This window comes from Plectropomus leopardus, chromosome 13, assembly GCF_026936395.1.
Source record: "Plectropomus leopardus strain MGB_pleo_1.0 chromosome 13, ASM2693639v1, whole genome shotgun sequence".
Classification (NCBI taxonomy): Eukaryota; Metazoa; Chordata; class Actinopteri; order Perciformes; family Serranidae; genus Plectropomus; species Plectropomus leopardus.
In genome coordinates, this window is record NC_142188.1 from 19,771,041 (window position 1) to 19,793,226 (window position 22,186).

The 22,186-nt window shown below is 39.0% G+C and overlaps 1 protein-coding gene across 6 annotated transcripts in view; it reads right to left on the reverse strand.

Moving 5' to 3' along the window:
- Positions 1-22,186, reverse strand: part of dst (dystonin) — a 129,205-nt gene that overhangs the window by 84,371 nt on the left and 22,648 nt on the right. For 3 of the 6 annotated variants that reach the window (XM_088086183.1, XM_088086188.1, XM_088086185.1), the window contains 5 exons: positions 17,020-17,081; positions 14,054-14,143; positions 11,079-11,177; positions 9,840-9,917; positions 7,462-7,554 (listed from right to left, as the gene is read on the reverse strand). In XM_088086183.1, the coding sequence (XP_087942309.1) occupies positions 7,462-7,554; positions 9,840-9,917; positions 11,079-11,177; positions 14,054-14,143; positions 17,020-17,081 (422 nt within the window). The remainder of the gene's footprint in view (positions 1-7,461; positions 7,555-9,839; positions 9,918-11,078; positions 11,178-14,053; positions 14,144-17,019; positions 17,082-22,186) is intronic. The other 3 variants (XM_088086187.1, XM_088086189.1, XM_088086186.1) reach the window with 1 other exon arrangement.

The window sequence follows — 22,186 nt, forward strand, 5'->3', positions numbered from 1 at the left end:
CAGATATTTGTGAATCCAGTTTTGATTCATGAATTGTAATTCTAAGCTTGCTGATTTGCATTTTATGCACACCAAGTCTTTATTCAATCTATGGATTTTTTTGTGCATCTGCAGAACTGTAATAGAATTGCATAATATTTCTGGGAGCATGTAAATCTTTTTTGCATTATCACCGTAATATCGATATCAAGGTATTTGGTGAAAAATATTGTGAAATTAAATTTTTTTCCATATTGCCCAGGCCTGGTTTAGAGACACAGAAAATCTAACCTTCAAACTTGTGAGATATTGAGCTTACCATGGTAACAATCACAGCAACAGCTTGAAATATAATGCAATCAAATATGAACACACGAGCTATAGCTTACAAAATACCACTGCAATTAAATCAACACCTTCATGCCCCAAAAAAGACAGACCATTTCAAGCTCCACAAAGATAGTATTGATCGTACATAGAATAGGTTATTATAAAATAGATGTATTTTATAGTGTATTTGGCAAGATTCAACTGTGCATTAAGTGTAAATGGGATAATAGCTTCCTGGTTCATTAAAGTTCTGTTTGCACTTCACACTTACAAGTGTCAGCAGGTCGGAACAGTGAGATACAGTTGTGTAATAAATGACTGAATAGTTTTACAGCGTGTCATAGATTAAGATGACCTCAAACAAACTGCACCACTTCACAGGCTGAGTTCCACAGCAGTGTTGGCACACACACATTTATGACATCTGAACAAGCATTTCTATCAACAGTTCACACCAAATGATTCAATAATGTTGACTCAAGCCTTTGTTTTCCTGTAACACAAATATTCCAAAGAACTACAATTACGGAAACACCAAATGCCCGAAAAGCTCTAATGCAGTTGGCAATGGAGGGTACGTGGGAAACAGCTCGAAAAGTCTGTCTCCATATTTTCCATATCACAGAAAATTTTATGCACAACATAGTTTGAACAAAACCAGGAAGCAGAGAAACACTACAGTAGAGTAGATTTTACAAAATAAACTTCAATCAGTCAATGAATTGATCAACCAATTGATCATTTTTTCCAAAAAAAAGACTGTGCAGCCAGGTGAGCCAGTCAGCTCAGACAAATAACCCGGGACCCGGAGGAAGAATCCCCTCAAAGACCAGCTCATCCAAACTATAAATTTAACAGGCCTGCGACACCAAAACATAAGATGATTTAGTCACTTTATTCTGTCCAGCTGGAACCCTCACACAAATACTGCAGCAGTAAGTCAGACTTCAAGAATGAAGGATGACATGGACAAGCCTCCACATTCCTAAAAGCACACTTTTAATATAAATATCAAACAGCTGAATTTCATTGGACACTTTGACATGACTGTTGAGTCTCTTTCTATTGGACAAGCTAAAGGTTTCCATGCCACACCACAATACAAGACAGATATACAAAGAAAGAAAGATAACAACAACAAAAAAATGTCTATTTGCTGCATGATTCAGATCAGCTCCAAAATATAATGGATTCTTTCATTCAACACCCCTCCACCAAGTTTCATGGAAACTGGGCGTGTAGTTATTCCTAAGTCTGCTAACAGACAAACAAACAAACCAAACCAAAAACATAACCTCTCTGGCACAGGTTATAAGACTGTGAGCGTCATCATAGATCCACAAGCAACAAAAGAACAAATATTTCTAAGAAAATAAAGATGCTGTTGTGCAATCCTTTTTTCATTAGTTTAGTGTCCTTAAATGTCTCAAGACAGTTGTAATTATCAACCAGGGCAATATCAGAGCGCTGTATAAAAGCTGATGCTGAGCAGTTAATGTCGAACGAGGGAGCAATTCCCTAAAATCAGCAGTTATGTTCAGTAATATTTTGTCAGCATATATATATGAAGGAACGACCCCATGAAACAAACTTGCTAGCGCTGTTCCTGCTTCTGAAGAAGACTGACAATCGCTGTAAAGTCAGGAGATCCACAATGTGCTGTTTGGCATACAAACTCTTGCAGCCGTGAGCGTACAAAATATAAGAGCAGCCAAGCAGCAGCTGTGCAGGGTTGGATGATTTAGAATAAATAAAAATGTAACTACCATTTAGTGTCAAACATTCCAGCCGCATCATTACCCACAAAACCACAAAACAAAACCAATTGTTCGAATGAGATCACTAATTAAGATAATTAATACAATAAGACATCATTCTTGCTCAGCAACCCCAACAATAAGACTGTAAAAGCACAGAAAAAGTATTTACAATAAGCTCTTAAATCTGTTTTTCCTGATGCTGTTGAACACTTGTCAACTATTGACAGGCTGTAAAAAAAAATGTCAACACACTGTTCCTGTGTCTGCATACAGATGAGCAGCATAAATATTTGAACATGGGCTTCAGGTAAATTATACAAAATTATGCAGCCAAAGTACACAATCTTGCGCACTGGCAATGCCTGTAGTGTATATAGATTATATATAATATGATGTTTGAGTTACAGTATGTCATAGAATGACTGTGAACACTGACAGATGAGAAAATTGGTTTAAGAAAGTGCCATTATGCTAAAGAACTCATTCATTTTGGCATTTAACTTTCACCGTATCACTTCCATGATTTAAACACCAGTTTAGCAATGTTCCAGTTACATTACACCCGATCAAACCTGTTATTAATCTATCATGAATCACACCAATAACAGCTTTAAATAGCACGCTCTTCGTTTACCTCCTCCTGGTTGGAAATACATTTGGCAGGAGCTGGAAGATGTTCAACGTAATCGGAGCAGGTGTGGGTCCTCCGTCTCCTCCTCCTGTGTGCTTGAGAGTCCCATATAATCTTGGCAAACGTTTCCTCACTGCCAGGTCTGTCATTACCCCTCAGAGTCCGCAGCATATGCTCCACTGCTCCAAAGCTAACAGCCCTCCTCAACTGGCGCTGCAGCAGCTTCTTCACAAGCAGACCGTCCTTCGCTGAGACGCCTCTGGAAGTTGTGTTAATACAGCGAAGCTTCTCTACACTGGACCTGTTTCTGTCATCGTCAGTCTGCTCTGCGGAAAACCTCCCCGACCTGAAAACTAACCTCCTGCTGGATTGATTAGAGGGATCTCTGAGGATTAAAACTGGTACTTCTCCAACATAGACACCTTTGCTGATGCTTTCTTGCCTAGATAGATGTTTCTCCACCTCTGATGGTTTATCCAGCTCTACTTGGGACTCCTCTGCGTCCTCCTTTGGGGCACTTTGAGGCTCTGCATGACTGCAGATAGCCTCGGTTATAATACTGTCACTTCCAGGATTCCTAAGAGATCCAGCAGGCTGAAAGTCCCCGGATTTCCTCTTCTTCCTCTGAAAATAGCGGCGACCTTTGCGATCTTTAGATTCAAGGCTCAGTGGCGCTTTCTTGGGGTCGACATAGCATTCCTCTTTAGGGCCTCGAACGCAACCACAGATGTTTCCCATGGCTGGCAGTCATACAGTCTGTTACCCATTGACAGTGCCAAACTCTCAAAAGTGAGCTGGTTTTCAGGCAAAGTATCCAGTGAGCTCCACTTGATCTGAAGAGCCACGATCCCATTGACAGAAAGCCATTTTCCTGCTGTGTGACTAGCACACAATAAACAGTGACAGACAAGCCGGCAGCCAGACAGAAAGCTCGCTCCACTCAGTTGACTCTTTCCTTTCGTTGACTCACAGCAGAGAACTGGTCAGCACCTCTCTCTCTCTCTCTCTTGCCTGCGTGCTCTCTCTTGCGTCTCTCCTCTGACACTGGAATCCTTTCTGACCTTTGAAACATTTCCCCGGCTCTGCTAATCCACAAACACCATAAATGCACACACAGACATGGCCCGTGTGCTTATAGTTTTCAGTGGAGCAAGAATGGCAGACTTGTGGACAGACCTGTTTTGTTCAGGCAAGCCGTCTACACAGTAAACACATGCATGTCGCGGCCGCCTCTTAGGTTTCCTAATATTTGTGTCTGTAATGAGAGGTGGAGGGGAGGACAAACCGCATTTGGATGACAGCTGATGACCACCTATTATGCTGTGAGAAATTTTGGCTCAGCAAGTTTGGCTGCGGGAACCAGACAGAGTTCCAGCCGCTCAGAAAAGGCTTTGAAAAACAGAACAGCGTGGGTCAACGAGAGCGGCAGGAGCAGGGGCAAATCCGAGCTGGAAAACAAAGTGCTTTCACTTTGTCTATTAATCAAGCTACGTACAATGCTGGAGCCAGAGGTGGGGCTTGAGTCCAATGGTTTAAACAAACACTATTATCTGGATAGATCACCAACACGGCAGTTCACAACGGGGCAAACGCTCTGACCAGGAAGTGATTCATCACATAAAACCATCACAATACAACATTGCCTGACGTGTGGCACAAGTCTACTGTAGAGGAATCTTATCAATTCTTTTAACAAAGAGAGAAAAAAGTGTAAATAACATGCCACCACACAGCTCAACTAAAAATAACACTGCACCACTGTCAGACTGCAATATCTGAACGCCAGTGAAGTTTCCCCGAAGGTCAAAGTCACCTGAACGCCAACACAGGTCAAACTACAGTGTACTCATTACTCACACTGAAACCTATCGCCAAACTATCAAATACAGCCAGCATTAGATTATAATGCTTTTTAAACGTGATTTATACAGCCTTACTTTGCACAGGGCTCCAGCGACAATGTTGCTTTTTCAACAGTGAATGAGTGAATTCAGTGAATCATGATTATGTGTTTGTGTACACAACAGGAGACATCACACAGACAGCAACAGTCAATCAGGGCAAAACAAACAAACAAGACAAACAAGAACTGAAAGCCCTGACCACAGCGTACTGCCACTTTGGTGCATTGTCACCATATACACTAAAATAAACATTATTGTTGTCAGCACAGGTTCCATGTGGAAATGTGGAGAGGTCACTATTGTGAAGAATCGTGGCAGCTTTGTGTAATGAAATATACTTCTTATCTGTACCGACATACAATAGATAGCAACTGAAACCCCTTAAAGAGTAACTTTGGTATTTTTTCGTCCCTGTACCCCATGTTTTCGTGTCCAAGTGACTAATAAAGATAACATTTTTTGAACCTGGTCCAGTATTAAGAGAGAGAGCCACAGCGGGCAACAAACGCTGATATGTCATAATTTGGGGCATTTATGGACCAACAATTTATGTCCACTAAAAGTGCTTGTTTTTGTCTCTGACGGGCTTAGATTGTTATTGTAAGTGTCTGACAACATTATAAAAAGGATTCCTACAGAGATCTTTTTTTTTTCTTTACCAGAAATAGCCCCGAATTCGCTATTGCCAAATCCACCAAACTCTCTTTAAATAAACAGTAATTTCAGCGTGTACAGAGCCAGCATATTTTTACATCTAAATGAGTGAATTAAGGGTTTATTTCAACCAAACCAGAGTAAGTGATTTTTGGAAGGGTGGAAAAACGGCCCATGGTGGCTTTTTTGCATTTCATTTTGTCTCTGTTGACCTTGAATTAAAGGTTTTTTACAATTTAAAATGACTGTTTATTTAAATGGAGTCTGGTGAGTTTGGCGACTGTGATTTTGGCCCTGTTTCTGTTTAAACAAAAAGGATCTTACTCTTAAAAAAAAGGTCTTATTTTTATAATCTTGTCACACATGTAAAACAATTGCAACTGTCATTTGAAAAAACAAGCATTTTTAGTGGTAGATTAAACTGATGGTGCATAATTACCCCAAGCGGTTACATCGCAGGCTCTCACTACTGAACCAAATTTAAAGTCAGAAACTTAGACACAGCAACTTGGAAAAAGAGTGTCCAGGTTAAAAAAAAAAAACACCAAGTTACCTCAACTGCTATGAGGCAGAGAATTGAGGTCAAACATAACATAGCATAACATAACACACACCCTGTCAGTACTCTCTCTAATATATACAAAAAAAACGTAGCCTGCAGCAGTAACAAAAGCCTGTGAAATATGTCCTCAAAGCAACCCCAGTCCTTTACACAGGAACTGATCCTGGATCATTTAGTCAGTCATATCAAAACATGTAACATAAAAACATTCCAAACATGTCAATCTGCTGTCAGCTGTGCTTATATAATAAATCAAAATGTGTATTCTGTGACTAAAGCACAACATTTTCTCCTGCCCCCTGAATCAAGAAGAAACAGGCCCATTGCCCTGCTCAAGGGCTTGCGTGAGACTGACAGTAGCAGGTGTTGGCATCATCACAGACGCTACCTGTCAGCGAGTCCAGGCAAAATTATTTTAACTACTTCATCCCAAATTATCCTATTGAGGGCGTTATTCAGGCAGATGCATTCGTGTTCTAATATCACAGAGTAAGTCAGCAATATCTCAATTAAAGCTGCAAGCGTGAGAGACCAGTGCAATATTACTGTCCCTATCCAACCGTTCAGTCATGTGGCATGTGCCAGAGATATTAATAATCCAATGCAAGACAGTCAGAGAGAAGGGAAGAGAGAGAGTCAGTGAGAAGTAGTTCAAGGATGAGGTTTCTGGATTTTGGATAGAAGCTTTGGTCGACACCTGGATACTCCTGGCATGCACACACACTAACCCACTTGACATGATTTGTGTCATGCCAGCTATAAAATGAAAAATATTCCTCTAGAGGATATTTTTGAGAACATTCAGGGGGAAATAAAAACATAGCCTAGGGCACGCAAAACCATCCCAGCTCTCCAAACTGCAAAGCTTAGTCTGACTGATTTGTGCCGCAAGGTAATGCCACAGATCCTAAATCCTCTAAAAAGACAGCAGATTCTGGGAAATACAGATTTTTGTGGATTGCACAGACATAACAAAGGTACTTTAAAGCCATTTCCCACTATATGCAAAAAAATAAGCTGCTTTCCAAATCGCTTACTTTTACTTTTAGTATGTACTGCAGCTGCCCTAACAGACACATGTCAAAACATTGCACCTTGAACTTTGATCCTCTTCCTCATATGGTATGTGATTTAGAACGCAGTCTCATTATAACGTGCATACCAGCTATTGGAGCTACCTGATGTTACCTTATCAAATTACATTATTGCTGAATCCAACGTAAGTTAACAAACTCTGACATCATATATCCCACACAGCAATCACAACATTCAGCATAATGTATGCAGCACAGCTTTGACACCTGCGTGAACCTATTATAAAAGCATTAATCTGGAGGGCATCTGACACGCCATTATGTAACTCAATCCCAAAACATGGCAGCATTTCTGCTGCAATGAAACATTTTTATTCTCATCAAAGACAAAGGTAAATGTTGAAAATCCTCTGTGTCCAAATATGTAACATATCGACATCACATGGGATGTAGAGAGACGGTTTAAAATCAACCGTCCTTATTATTATAAACTCATCACTTACATACAAAACAAGAAAACAAAAGTAAGCAAAAATCCAGTATCTGGGTAGTAAATCATCTTAATATACTGGCAATTAAAAGTGGAGCTTGAGATAACAACACTGACCTGAAAGTGCAGAATTATGGTCCAGATCAATCCCAGGGTCAGTTTTGGATTGCCATCTGTGATGTCGTCATTCCTGATATTCACAAGTTTAACCTGACGACAGGAAACACACAATTAACATATTGCAAATTCACGCTTGAGTTTCTAAATTATGTCCTTCACATTTTACATTCTTTGACATTCATTCAGATCAAGAACAAGATAGCTGTGGTTTGTGTATTTTGGCTCATTTGCCTGTTGTTTAACAAGCACCACAAGGTGGCACAATAGTCATTATATTGTGTGGTGAACACTGTTACCGTAAACATACCAGTGTGAGGTGACAGAGAGGATGAATGATTGCTACTAATTAAATGCTATAAACCTGCTAGGACAATGTTATCTTCCACATATCAGAGTGAAAAATAATGTGCACTCAGTGAATTCATAAGCAAACATGAATCAGAGAGCAGAGTGTGAACACAGTCTTCTATTATTGAGCACCTCATTTATCCCTCCGATGGCAGCCTGATCATCTGTAATAACTGTAATCAATAAGCTGCAGGGGGAGATTTAAGGGAGTCTAAGGAGTTATATTACATTTAATGACTGCAGAGGATTCATGGATGTGTGTGGTATGTGCTACATCTAAAACAAAAGAGCAACTCATTTGTGACCATCTATGATTCCTTTGTCTCAAGCCTTACGTCACATCTGGCTACGGCTCAGCCAGGCTGTGTTCTTCATCACATCCTGAGCTGTGGGGGAGGGGAGGGCAATCAAAGCTCCCCGAAAACCACACTGATGGGATTTGTAGTCAGCACTCCTTAAATGCTGCCATGACTATTTGTGGGAACTAAATTATAATTTTCCCCATGAAAGATGGAAAATGGCTCGAGTCCAACAGTGTGTGATGCTGGAGAACCGGCAGTGTGGAGGTAATCACCACTGAACGAGGCTGTCCCACACAATGTGGCACTGTGTGTCTGAGCCCAGACACTCAGACACAGTGTGCCACTTGCATTCCCAGTTCAATTACATGTGTGCCTTTGTTTGCATTTGTCTGTGTTAGTGGTTGCCAGTGAACAAATCTCTCATAATATGATGCAACTCCCAAGACATGTTGTAGCTGCACACATTAACTAATACATTCAAATTTGCAATTCAGCTGCTATATTGCATTAAAGTGTGAAACTCCTAATTATGTGGACTTTCAGTTGCTTATATAAATCAGTGAGAGGACAGGAAAACACCAACATTTCATTTTCGTTTTTGTTATTACATCACTGTATAATGTAGGGAACTCTGACTGCAGGCTGACTTAAAATTTCTTAAACCAGCAGTCTCAGTGGCTTCAAACATTTTTCCACAGGGGGACCCCTTTTTTATCATTGAGTAAACTGACAACACCTGACTATGTGACATGGTTTATGACTATTTCATAATATATTCAATGCATGCCAATAACAGTGCAGGAAAACTAATAATCTGTACAATTAATGAAAATAGTGAATACAATAACTGCAGGAAGTTTTTGGGAAAAAAAAGTGATATGGATGGATTTCAAGCAAATTATTTCCTGTGAATATTATACTAGAAATTAGTTTTCCAGATGTTTTTAAGAACAACTTTTTCAATTCTCCGTCTGTGTAATCTATTTTTTAAAAGGCTTCTTTTTTGATTGTTTTAAACTGTTTATTTTTCTAGTGTAGGGTGTGACAGTAATTGTGAGGAATCTGCAAATATATCCTGTGAGATTTTTATCAAGTTTATGGCCGTATCAACTTTGTATCTTTAAAATAACAATCCCTCACACTCCAAGAAATCAGGGCCTCTTCACCCCTTGTGAAGCTCTGGCGACTCCTAGTGGGGGTCTGGACCCCTAGGTTGGGAACCAGTGGTCTACACTTTAAAAGGGTCAGGGTTCAACAATAAGGTTTGTCTGATGCCTGTCGCAAGTAAAATAACACAATGGGCAAGTCAGTCTAGCGACTCTTATGAGCTAAAACTCAAGCAAGTATTTCAATGATCCTGGAAACAGGAGATGAATTGGATGAATGTTTGAGGATATGGGGAAAACATCAGCTATGTATTGTGCAAACTGCAGCAACTTTAACAGCAAGGACGATAAAACAGGGGCATGCCAAGTTTCCGAACACAACATTTAAATTCAGTCCTTGTTGTTTTATTTTATTATCCATTTAATAACTGCTAATCAATGAAACAATTTGTGAAGGGGCTAGTAAAAATGACTTTGGGCAAGTAGATTTCTGACCTACCATGCAAGTGAAAAAAAGCACTGCTTTTGAACCGTGTTTATAACAATGTTAGCTTGAATGTATTACAATCAAAAGTGTGACGGAACAAGAGTTTGAGAGTGTGTATGGATTAATGCTTACCTGCCGCCTCTTTAAATAATCCAGTGCTATTTGTACATTCTGGAGCCTGTGGAAGCGCATCCTCCCTCTCTCCCGAGGCTGTGGACATAAAGAGGGAAAAAGGGACCTGTATGGTAATCTAGTTTTCTCAGTATAAGAGGACAACTTTAGAAAAAATGATTAGTAACATGGTGGACACAGGACATGCTTACCCACTTATCTGGTGAGGTAAAGACACACATAAACTCTACCCACAACGAGAGCAGCCATTTTTGCAGGCCTACTCAAAATCTGTGCATATATAGAACATTTTCCACCATTTGCATTCCTAAAAATGTGCTTTTAACGTGTAATAGCAAACCAAGCAACCCCACTTTTTAACACACTCTAACGGCTAAAGTGTACAAAAAAGAATATTAATGCGGTACTTTAGAAACTAAATGTAACTTTTCAAAATGATGCTGCATTGTTCGAGCAAGTATCCAATCTCAAGTGGCAAATGCACGTGGACAGTCGGGGCCACAGCGTGAGGTAATGAAATGGAAAATGCGTTGAAGCCAGGATGCAGCAGCAGCAGAGGACTTGTGCTGCATTCAGCCATATTTCTAAGTTGACAATAGCTGAGAGAAGAGTCCCGCTCATCTCAATAACAAAGCCACAATATTTAATGAACCCGTCTGCCGCAGCTTTCATTCAATGAATCTCATACACTTGTGAATCCCTCTTGAGGCGTCAAAATACCCCCAAAGCAGCAGATGAAAAATGTCCTGATGCTCACGAAGGTTTGGAGCGCTTTGATTTTATGGCTCAATGATGGGCAAAGCTAGTGAGATGGATTTAAAGACCCAAGCTTTATGGGCAATTTTCTTTATCATTTATTGCATCTTTTTAATGCCTCTGCAAGGTCAGTGTGCCAAATTTATTGTTGATGCATGTTCTCAATGTGAGCATAAGGATGCCTGGGTCTTTAGATCATGTGCACATTCCTCTGCGTCATCGGTATCATCTGGTCATGTAAATAAGGATTCTCCTGATCAAAAAAAGCAGCATTATAAAATTTAGAAATCACAAATTTGGCAAAATTGGGAAAAGGAGAAACTCTGTAAGCATATAGAAGCACTACAATATCAGCTAAATCAACTATGTAAATACAAAAAGACAAATCATACAATGGGATTGTTTCTACACTCCTGTTAACTGGCCACAGCATGACTCTGAATTAGTTTGTTAAACGGGGGTGGAGGGGTGAGCCACACGTACCCCCTTATCATCATCCACCGTGTCCTCATGCTGCTCAACTGCACATGCTTCTGTCCCACTCACCAACCGCAATGTCTTCAGAAAATCACGCTCCCTCGGCTTATCACCGAAAAGGCGACACATGGGGGGGGAGAAAGGAAGACATGGACACACACGGCGGCCAAATCAAAAGGGAAGTTAGACAATGGACAGAAACCAGTGAAAGAGAGGAGAACAGAAGAGGAGGAAAGTAGAGGGGGAAACAGGATGTAAACAGAAAACAGACAGTTTCTTAGAGGATGAAAGTTAGTCACACTGAAGAAGGGAGTAACTGCTGGGGCTCCTTGCACAGGAATACATGCAGTTTATATACAGTAAGGGACATCACAGCATGATAACATTAAGGGAATACTTCACCCCCCAAATGACCATTTGTAAATCAATTACTCAGCCTGCGTTCACTAAATTCACAAAGAAACCTTTCTTTTTCTCACATGCCTCTGGTGAACGGAGAGTACAAAAATGGAGAAAATTCTTGAAAAATTGTAGGGGCTAAAAATGTCCATTTACAAGTGCTCACACAACATGTGCAATATATTCCCAGTCTTGTTTATCCAGTTGTTTGCTATGTACTTCTCTGCAAAGCCAGACTACTATTGAAAAAAATGGATTTTTTTTTTACCTCACTAAACACAGGAGCTGCTGGTCTGCTGCCTCGATCTATTAGTTAGTTTGTGTTGTTGTGTGACTTTGGTAAATCCAAACTAACCCTATAAAACAGCAAAGTCACACAATAACGCAACCAACCAATCAAGGCAACTGTAAATCAGCAGCTACTGTTTTTGTCAATTAAGTCTGGTTTCAAAGAGCATTTAGTTGAGCTTCACTTTCCGTTCAGTTTTCTCTGCTTTTAGATTCTTCTTACACACAAGGTGAGAAATCAATGTTTTCTTCAAGATCTCTATGTAACACAGATTAAGTGATTGATATACAAATGGTCATCTGGGGTGAAGTTTTGCTTTAAAGAACCAAGGACTGCACAGACTGTTATCAAAATACTTCAATATAAGGTGAAAGAATGGCATGTTAACAGAGAATGAAAATATACTGCAAATAGCCTGCTGATAACATGCAGCAGCTCAGGAGCTACTGTCTTAGGCCAAAGTTCAACAGCTACACTGTGCAGGTACTGCACGACCCCAGGGAGATGAGGATCCTAAAAAAATCCTTTCTCTTCATTTAAACCTTGCACTTTTGCATTTCAGTTTGCAGAAAATATGTGCCTTCAAGAAGCCACTGTTGCCATATTTTACCATTAAATAAAACAAATTTGAGTAGTTTATTTCTACATTTTCGACAAACAAAATTAGATTATACAAGATTACAAGATTAAGCACAATTTCCACAATCCTCATTTTAATTCTTGGTTGAATAACAGCTGAAAGTAACCTTCTGGGCACCTGGTTTAACACTGAAAAAGTAAATTTTCACTTTCATATTTGCAATTTTTTTTGGTTACTTAGCATCTCAAAAATTTTGAAAACAAACAGGTTCTAGTTTTGACAGAGTAACTGTTGCAGTGATCACCCCGGCTGTGTTTTAAACACCATAACAGCACAACTTCCTGCACTGATAAGAAACACTGCTCATGATTATAATATAACTTCATGACAATGCAGTTATATATATATATATATAAACAATGTCAAATTTTCACGTTGGCTATGTGTCAGATGCACTAATGTTTTTCTTTTGAGTGTTAAAACTCGCAAAAGGGCGTTCTCAAAAAGACATGACATGAATTTTATGCACGGAAGTGCAGCAGTGTTTATCTCGTGACAGAATTCAGGCACAGTTGTGCACCGCAGAGGACCTAGAGGAATTTTACTTACAAAAGGTTGATTAACTTCTTATGCAATTGTGCTATTTCAATTCATTTCTCCAGTGGAAACAAGCACAAGAAACAAATAGCAAGTCAAAATTTGATTTACAATTTCATGTACAAGCTGATACATTGATGCTGTGTCTACATACATACTGGATGCATGTAGCCTGTATGGTTTTTTTATGCTTCTAGTTTATTTAACTTTCTCTAACATAGATGAAACTATTTGGAGCTGTGCTTTTGGGTTTTACCGCAGCTTCTGACGTCATTTACCACTGTATTCCTCTTTCCAAGCTCAAATGTTCTGGTTAGCTCTTGCTTTGGCAACGGGGATTCAAATAAGGAATACAGAGTAAAGGTAGCCTTTGGCAGTTAGTGCGTTAAAAAAGCTAGTTAGCAAGTTAAATTTTGTTAATGAATAAACTGCCAAGAGCTCGGCTGAAACTCAAGTGGGCACAAGACAGCTAGTTTTGCTTCTTGCTAGCTTTTGGTTGACGTTTTGTTGACTGAAAACAACAACCTTTCTTTATATACAACTCAAAAATGTTACTATTTGAGCAATACTACTGCTACTGTGGCACAAAACGCCCCGTCTCTCAGTGTATTTAAAACCATATGTAAAGCAAAGCATACTGTACCACCCTAATTCATATTACTTACATGTAACAGCACAACATAACTAATCACGATAATGAGCAAATCAATTTCATAGAAATCCCAGTCTTTTTGATATGTTCGAAAACTAACATAAAACTGACAAAAAATGTGATTTCACTGAGTGGGGTTTGGTGGATGCAAAACCGCAGCAGATCTGATTACAGACCATCAAATCCCAGGATTCCCTCCTGCCATCAGTTACGTAAGTGAGAGGGAGAAAGAGCGAGTGCATCAGTCATGCAAAGGTTGCTCCACGGTGAGAGGAATAGATTTCTCACTCTCCTCATTGGTGTGTAATTACAGTCTAAATGTTTTGTGATATCATGAGACTGATTATGAAACATATCCACATGTACAAAAACATCATCAGTGTTTCATAACTTTGTTTTGAGATCATATCTCTTTCAGAAACACTGACTGTGAGAATTAAGAGAACAGAAAAACATTAACTCACCAATGTGTCTCCTGACAAAACCTCCAGCAGCGAGATCAGGTTATGTCCATCTCGTAAGTCTTCATACAGGTCATTTATATGCTTTCGTACCTACGGGCAAGAGGAAAAAAAAGCAAAATGTGGGTAAATATTTAACAAAACTGTTCACAAAAGACTGTTCATAGTTATGCAATTACTGTTCATGCACATTTATTTGCATTGCTTTGAAATTTCTGACTGAATAGTTGACATGGCAAAACTAAACTTACTGCCTATGTTTCCCTCCCAATCATTTCTGTGGTCAGTTTCAGTTTAAGTCCAGTTTTAGAAGCCATGCTTTACACTGATTTCAGGACAGCCAAAAAGCACTGTCAGACACAACAATCCCCAATAAATTGAATTAATGTGACATTATACACACAGGATATCAATGTGACACCTTATCTAAGCACTTGAGGGAGGCACTTAACAACTCCGGTACCAGGCTTTCTCCTTCCAGCAGGCCCATCTCTCCTTCCTGTCCTAAATACCGTGCCTCTGAAATCACCCTGCTGCCCGCTGACCCGCTTTCACACAGGGCTTTCAGCACTGTAATCCCAGATAGTGGCCACAGCTGTGGAGCCAAAATAGACTTGCACCCTTGTGTTATTGGGTCAACAATGCAGATCCCAAACTATTACTCAGCACCTCTGATATTTCCTGAAAACTAACATTCAATAAGTTAAAGAGAGGCCTGAAATCTGGTTGTCAACAAGAGATAAAATGCAAATATTCAAATTAAACCATAAACTTAAGTACAACAGGTTCAAACAACCACAGTATTGTCTACACACACATGTGGCCGTTAGTCTTTGCACCTTCATTGTATGTGTCATGTTTTATTGCAGAGATAAAGACATTATTTCTTTCATTCTTCTGATAGGCCTTTTCACAGAAGACATTTTGACATGTCACAGTAGGAAAAGTACAGGTGTAAATAATGAAAATAACAGTGAATGAACTCCATTTAGCTGCTTTGATTTCAGGGTCCTGGTATTGTGCATGCTGGCTCACTCTCACTGGTACTCTTGAATACAACATTAGTAACAGCTGTGTTTTTCCTACTATGATCAGCCAAAATGTTGGCTGTTAAAAAAAGGTCTATTGTGACAAAGTTTACATAATGTGAAATAATGTGAGCTGTCACAGGTACTTCCTTCAGGCAGAGAAGACACAAGAAGCTCACAAGGGCCTCATGCATCCCTCTAAGGATTCTCTTAGTGGAAAGTATAAAATACATTCCTGTTAAAAAAAAAAACACACCAAGGAGCATAAAAGCAGCAATCAGCACTGTTCCAGAGGACGTACCGTCTTCCATAAAGATTGACCCTTAAATTGATCCTTCAGGACAGGTTTATTGCCCACACCACACTTAAAGGTGACAATAAAAGAACACAAAAACCCCCTCAGGAGCAAAACTATAAATGCCACATGGTTAGGAGGAGAAAAGAGTGGCCCAGAGTGTCCTGTAATAGCTTGAGTCTGTTGAGATAGTGGCATTTTTTTTTGCACTTTGAGAAAGAAAGGCAAGGGTTTGAGCAGGAGGTCACACAAGCCCAAGATGCATACTAAAGACATTAGCTGCCAGCAAGAAAGCTGTACCACGAAAATCGTTACAGGCCGAACCTCCAACAAAGATGTTGTTACTACTATTCTAGGGATCTATTAAGGATGAAATCTGATCTACTCTAGGGATGAAAAGAATGAATTTTTTATTAAATTTATGAACTGATAAATTCATGCGATACTGGGAAAGCTGGATTGTATATGTGACCTCACAAAACGATCACTGAATACTGACCATCACTGCCATAACTAGATACACACTGTTAACGTGGCTAAACACTGCATGTGCCGCACACCACTGCTGTCTATTTTTCAGAGCATACAGTGAACTTCTACTCATGTCAATATGGTATGGAAATTAAAATGCGTAGACTAGATAGTCTTGCTTGAAGTTATATATATAGTTTATGTGATTTTTGGAGGTCACATCATGTTGCATTTGCAAGACTGGACTTCCTCAGAACTCTCCTTGCTGAGTAAGTGCAAAAACGACTCAAATTCTATCACTGCTTCTGTTGCTCATTTTGGTCACTGATTTTATTTAAGTTTGGGAATTTCTGGATCTTAAAATGTCTCTTGGCCATATTCTCAGCTGTTGCTTCTTATCTGCCAAGCCACTTGCTCCCTGGAAGAGATCCAACGTGCAGGACTCATGACATCAACTAACGCATCTATATCAGTACTAATGAGCAGCTCACTCTGTCTCATGTCTTTTTATGCTCTTAAACAATAATTAAGTTCATGAAGTTAATTATGACCTTAATATCTACATCATGTACAAGTACATGTTGATGCCTTACATGACAGACTTGGGTGTGATTTTTACAGTTACATGAATCACTGCTGTGATTAATGCACCACTGATACAATGAATCCTACAAGGTGTAACATTACGCATGATTCCCGATCAGTGATTCATTTTGACAAAGACACATCAGATGAGACTTGCCAGTGCTTGTCTATCAGCTAAGTGTTGCATTGGATTCCACACACACACATGAAGTGCCACAGTAAGCGATTCAAATTCCTGGCAACAAAGACAACCTGTTTCTGCAGCCTCACAGCACATGTCACACTAAACGACTTTTAGTAAGCTTTAATAATATCTGGGGAGGAATGTTAGCATGTTGGGACTTAACAGAGGGAGCGGTAATTATCATCACTGTCAATACTTCTCTAATGGGTTGTTTATGTTAGAGGAAAATGGTTTGCTGATTGCTGTGGAAAAAAATATTGGAATTTTAACCATTATTTAGGTTTTACTTCTGAATTAACAAACATAGTTCCCATAAGAACACATGGCACACATACAGAAATGAAAAATTGAACATGGTAACAGAATGGGGGAAAATGGTAATCAATGATTACGCATTTGTTCTTACCTTCAGCAAATGCTGGTTTATCCATTTTGTAAACGTCTTTTTCTGCACTCTGTCCCTTTCATCTGAGGAAGAGAAAAAAGAAATCCAATGAATGTTTTCATCATAAAGCAATCAGTGAAGAGGTGTTTGGGCAACACAAATCTCGTTTGAAGAAGGCTGTTATTAGAGAACCTAAATCCACTTCTTATAAGCCTGTTATGTAACCTATTATGTTTGGTGGTAACTGAGAACAGAGATGAAAGAAGAACTGCAGTTATTTCTAATGGATCAACAATTCAGTTCTTCTCACCTAAGGTTTGAAGCATTTAGCAGTTCGTTTTTGCAGCGTTGTGTTTTGCTTCATGTTGCACAAAGTCAATGTGCAATTAGGGCTGAGCAATGAAACAATAACAAATAACTCTATGTAATTTTCCTCAATAGGAACACAACAAATGTTTGATAAATGGTCGATATAATTCAACCACCTGGAAAAAAAACCATAAAAAGTGTGATATAATATGGATAGGGTTTGGTATTGTTTGCAAACAATACTTTTAAACAGTACCAGTGCCTTAACAGTGCATGTACCAAAAACTTTTTTCAAAATAAAACACAAAATGATGGTCAATGTTTTTCATTGCAAAGAGCACCATTAGACAACCCAACAATGTCGTCGTAATATTGAAAAAGAGGTATTTTGTCAAAAAATATTGTAATATTTGACTTTCTCTGAATCTCCCAACCCTATGGGCAATGTTATTTTGGGATTTATAGTTTCACTGAAAGGGATGCAGAAAAGTAAGTATATGTGAAGACCACAAGTCCCAGTGGCTAAAAGTAAAGACGTCATTTCCCAGCGGCTGAAAAGACATCACTCTCTCTTGCATGCTTTTCACCACATTATGGTTTTTTTCACCGTAACTGTAGAGCTGTAGACTTCCTGCAGCCAGTGACTTATGTAAGACCAGGACACAAATGGATGCAATTAAAAGGAAAAGGAAACTGATGTTACACATTTTCTTAAAATTAACACCTTTCTATCAGTAACAACAGTATAATAAGCAAATGAAAAACTACACTTGTGTTATTATATTTTCTTGCCAACACTGTGAGCAATTTGTAATTTTCCTTGCTGTATTCTTCCTTAAGTTTGGCCTCTATCCAGTGACAGAGCAGAGCAGGATTCAGTCCAGTCACCACAGTTGTGACTCATTTCACTGCTTCCACGTCTTCCAGTCTCCATGACACAACCAAAAATCTCGCATGCACAATCAACAACATTAACAGCGATCTGCCGGCTACGACACATTTACTCCACTGTTAATGACAACAACATGGTGGAACATCGGTATTTTCCTGAACTTTGACCACAGCACAGACAACACAGATAACCTCCTCCCTTTAATAATCCTCAGTTAGTAAACACGTTTTGCTCAAGGATATCTTGCCTACAATTAAAAATGAGCGAGCACAGACACGACTATCCTTCCAAGGAAATGACAAGACGAAGCAATAACATACTGACCCATGCAGCACATTAGAGTTACCAGGTGAGCTCTATGCTCCCTCTCAGCCTGAAGCAGGTACTTCATCCTCTGCACCAGCTCCTGCGGGCTGTAGAGAGGATCGTAGACGGATGCCATGTGGATAAGCGACTGAGGAAGCAGCAACAGTCTCCCTCTTCTTGCCTGCCTGCCTTCCAGCCTCTAGGGCAGCAGTGACTCCCTTTCTCACCAAGCATCCAGAACGAGTCCTGTCAGGTTTTCCATGACTACTGACTATTTTGAGTTTCCACGCGGTTTTGTGTTTATCTAGCAGCAGCACTCTAAACCACAGAAAATCTGTTTCTTATATAAAAAAAAAAGAAAACGAAGAAAATTTCCTTGTTAACATCTTTCTGATTGGTTTAAACTTACTACGGCAGGATACAGCCACTTTATCTAAGCTGCAATTTAAGAGCAATGTGTCATAACTGCTGATAACAGCGTGCAACGCATGATTAACACAAGTATCTTTATATATCTTGAGTGATAAGTTCAACTGAAGGCCTTGATTGTGAAGGGTGTTAAGGTTTCCAGAAAATCATCACTGCATTGTGCAGCTGCCAAGATTCACCTCAATGTTTACATCAGCAGAAACAACACATCCAGGCAAATTTACAATCAACACCTTTTATGATGCGGCATGAAAAATACCAAAAAAGGATGAGCAATTTCTTTATGGAAGTTATTCAGCGCAGAGTTTTTAGTAGGATTGTACTTCTTTTGGTATTTTACAGAGAATACCAGTTTCATAAGACAGCTATAGAAAATAAAAGTGCTCCTGTCTCAAGATGCAGGACTTAAGTAAAGCATACTAAGTTTTCAGGCAACAGTAATATCCTCTTGCAAACCTTAGTTTCACACAAAGTATGAAAACTGAACGGATAACATTGTATCGGCTCTATAGACATTATATTCTATGCATCTGACTTTTTCTGACATTTTTCATTTTTCTTTCTAAATTTATATAGGCTTTTGAATTATCACAAAACCGGAAATGTGCATCGCAAAAGTGTCGGAGGTACCTTAAGAGCCCTGTGACTGTACTCTCTGCAGATTCTTACATTTAGTTCATCTAAAAATAGTGCGTGTATAAAAGCTTTGGAGAATTGTAAAGTGGGTTGCTCTGACAATTATTTTGTGCGATGATCTACACATCTAGATCAAGGTCTGACATGGGGCCACACATTAAATAAAAGAAGCTACACATCAGCCTGTCACATCAGCGTCTGTGTGAAACAACATTCGCCAGCAAAAGAACGCTGAGATATAAAGGAAGCAGCCTGTCAGTGGTGCTGTGTCATTGCTGATGTGTCCCTGTGACTCTGCAGCTGAATCACAGAGGAATGAAGCAGTGCAGCCTGCAGTAGGACACCAATTCGGTTTGTAATGCCCATATCTAAGCTCTTTGCTGCATAATATATAAACCTCTCTTGAGAAACTCATTAATATAGATTGGTTGAGCTTTCCAGGAAACGCTCTGGCTCAGAGCTAAAGACGGGAGCTGAAATGTACATCATCAACCAGCTATCAGACGTGGTCAGCAATACTGTACCTCACTGATTGCACAGAATACAGATAAAAGGCTAACTTAATAGACTCAGATCATGAGCCATTGTCGGGTGGTGTGAAAACAGTTTCCATTGTCTTTGCCCTTCATCTAAAAGTGCTTTAAAACTAGCAAACAGAATTAGGGAGCAGGTTTAAATATGCTTTCAGACAAGTTATTTCTGTACCTGTGCTTGCCATAAATGAGGGTGAGTATTTTAACAGCATGGTGCCCTCTTGAGGAACTTACGAGAATGAAAAGTGAGCATGAAGTGTGGTTTGATACCAGTCGAAAAGACATTGAACTTTAAAACAGTAGTGGTGCATTATCTGATTATGACATGAAAGCAGTTGTAAAGATCAGATATCAGACAGAAAACACACCAGCTCTGTCCTCGTAACAATAACAATGACGTAATGTCCCTTTAAATATGATCACGCATTCTTTCTCCTAGTGTTGCATAACTTTATCAGCTAAACTAATCTAATCCTACTTATCACAGCTAATAAATGATATAATATTACTTGGAATTTTAAAACCTTTTACCCATTTCACTTATATTTCTTTCTTAACCATGTAAAAGTGCTACTACAGCTAATAATGCATGTCATTTATTACTGAAAGGCTGAAATCTGTATCCTGTTATTATTCAGTTTTTTTGTTTTTTGATTTGTTTTTTGTTGTTTCATATGCTTAATGCGGGACAACCACTGCTCAGCCTGGCTTAATCTTGACAGGTGCTGGAAATACTGACGAGCTCAAAGCTGTAGAAAAGATTTCCAGATTCATCTAGGCATACAGTGTTTCACTTTCATTTGCCTAATAATATGCATTTTTCACACAGCAGGGAGCCAAAGCAACATCCGTGTGAAGGTAATTCTGACAGATGACTGCAGGTTTAGAACAAAACATGTTGACCAAATATGAATCCCAAAGGAGGACCTGAATAAAAAAAATCATCCATTATAATAACTGAACAACGTGGAATTTAAAGTCTTGTTTCAATTCTTTTAGGTTTGAGGGGGGAAGTTTCTCATACGCCAGAAAAGCTACTGTATAAAGACGTCTCTGCAGTCTGGAGGAAAGACATGGTCACTGAACAGCAACTGCTGAGGTGAAAATTAAACAGTGAATGAGTGACCAACGTTTTGGCACCGGTGTGATACTCGGGGGAATTTTTTTCTAATAATAACATTACCACATCATCTTACAGTTGATGGCAGTAAACATACAGTGTGTTTATTTCATTATAAAGGTTTGCTTATAATGAGAGAAGTCTCCAAATTGTGACAGTTGACGGCAGCTAGAGCTACTACAAAAACAGTACATGATTTTACTGAGATCGCTTCACAATATTGCTTAAGGTGTTTAAAAATAATTCACAGGTTTTCTTATGATGTAATTTAATTATTATTCTCACTTTAAATTCACATCTATGTCCACCAGATGTTTGGGAATATTTAGAAATGTGTTAACCAACAGCTTGTGACCTCTGACTTTAATGGGTTGATGTTTGCAGGATCACGAGAGCCTGACTAACCACCTCTGTCTCATGTTACATTTGAACTTCCTGACATTTAAACCTTGATAGCTATCTAGAAAATTTAGCCATTAAAGCCTCCTTACAAAGTGAGGATTTACACTAAGGCTGCACGTTATGACGAAAATATGCGATCTGCAATAACAAACTTGATAAAGACATTTCAGAGTGTTTTTGATTCTTCCTTTCTGCCGCTCTCAGTATGCTGCTAAGACACGACAAACTGCTTGCTCAGTTAGAAAAATGTAAGGACGTCATTTCCAAGTCTTTTAATAAACAAAGTGAGCTAAACTCGTAAGGCTCCAATGAAAAAATTACATTGTACAGTTTTCTGCTGATACTCTCTTTAAGCTAACTCAAAAAATCAACATGTTCAAAACTACAGTTTTTCACAAGGTGTTTATCGCAGAAGTTCACATTGCAATGACACTTAATAAACATAATATATATGGTACACTATTATAGGAAGTTAAACTGGTAGCGATTAAGTATTAAGTAATTATTATTAGATGTTCAGTCTTTTGTTTTTATGGTATATGAGCACACTCCAGCACATTG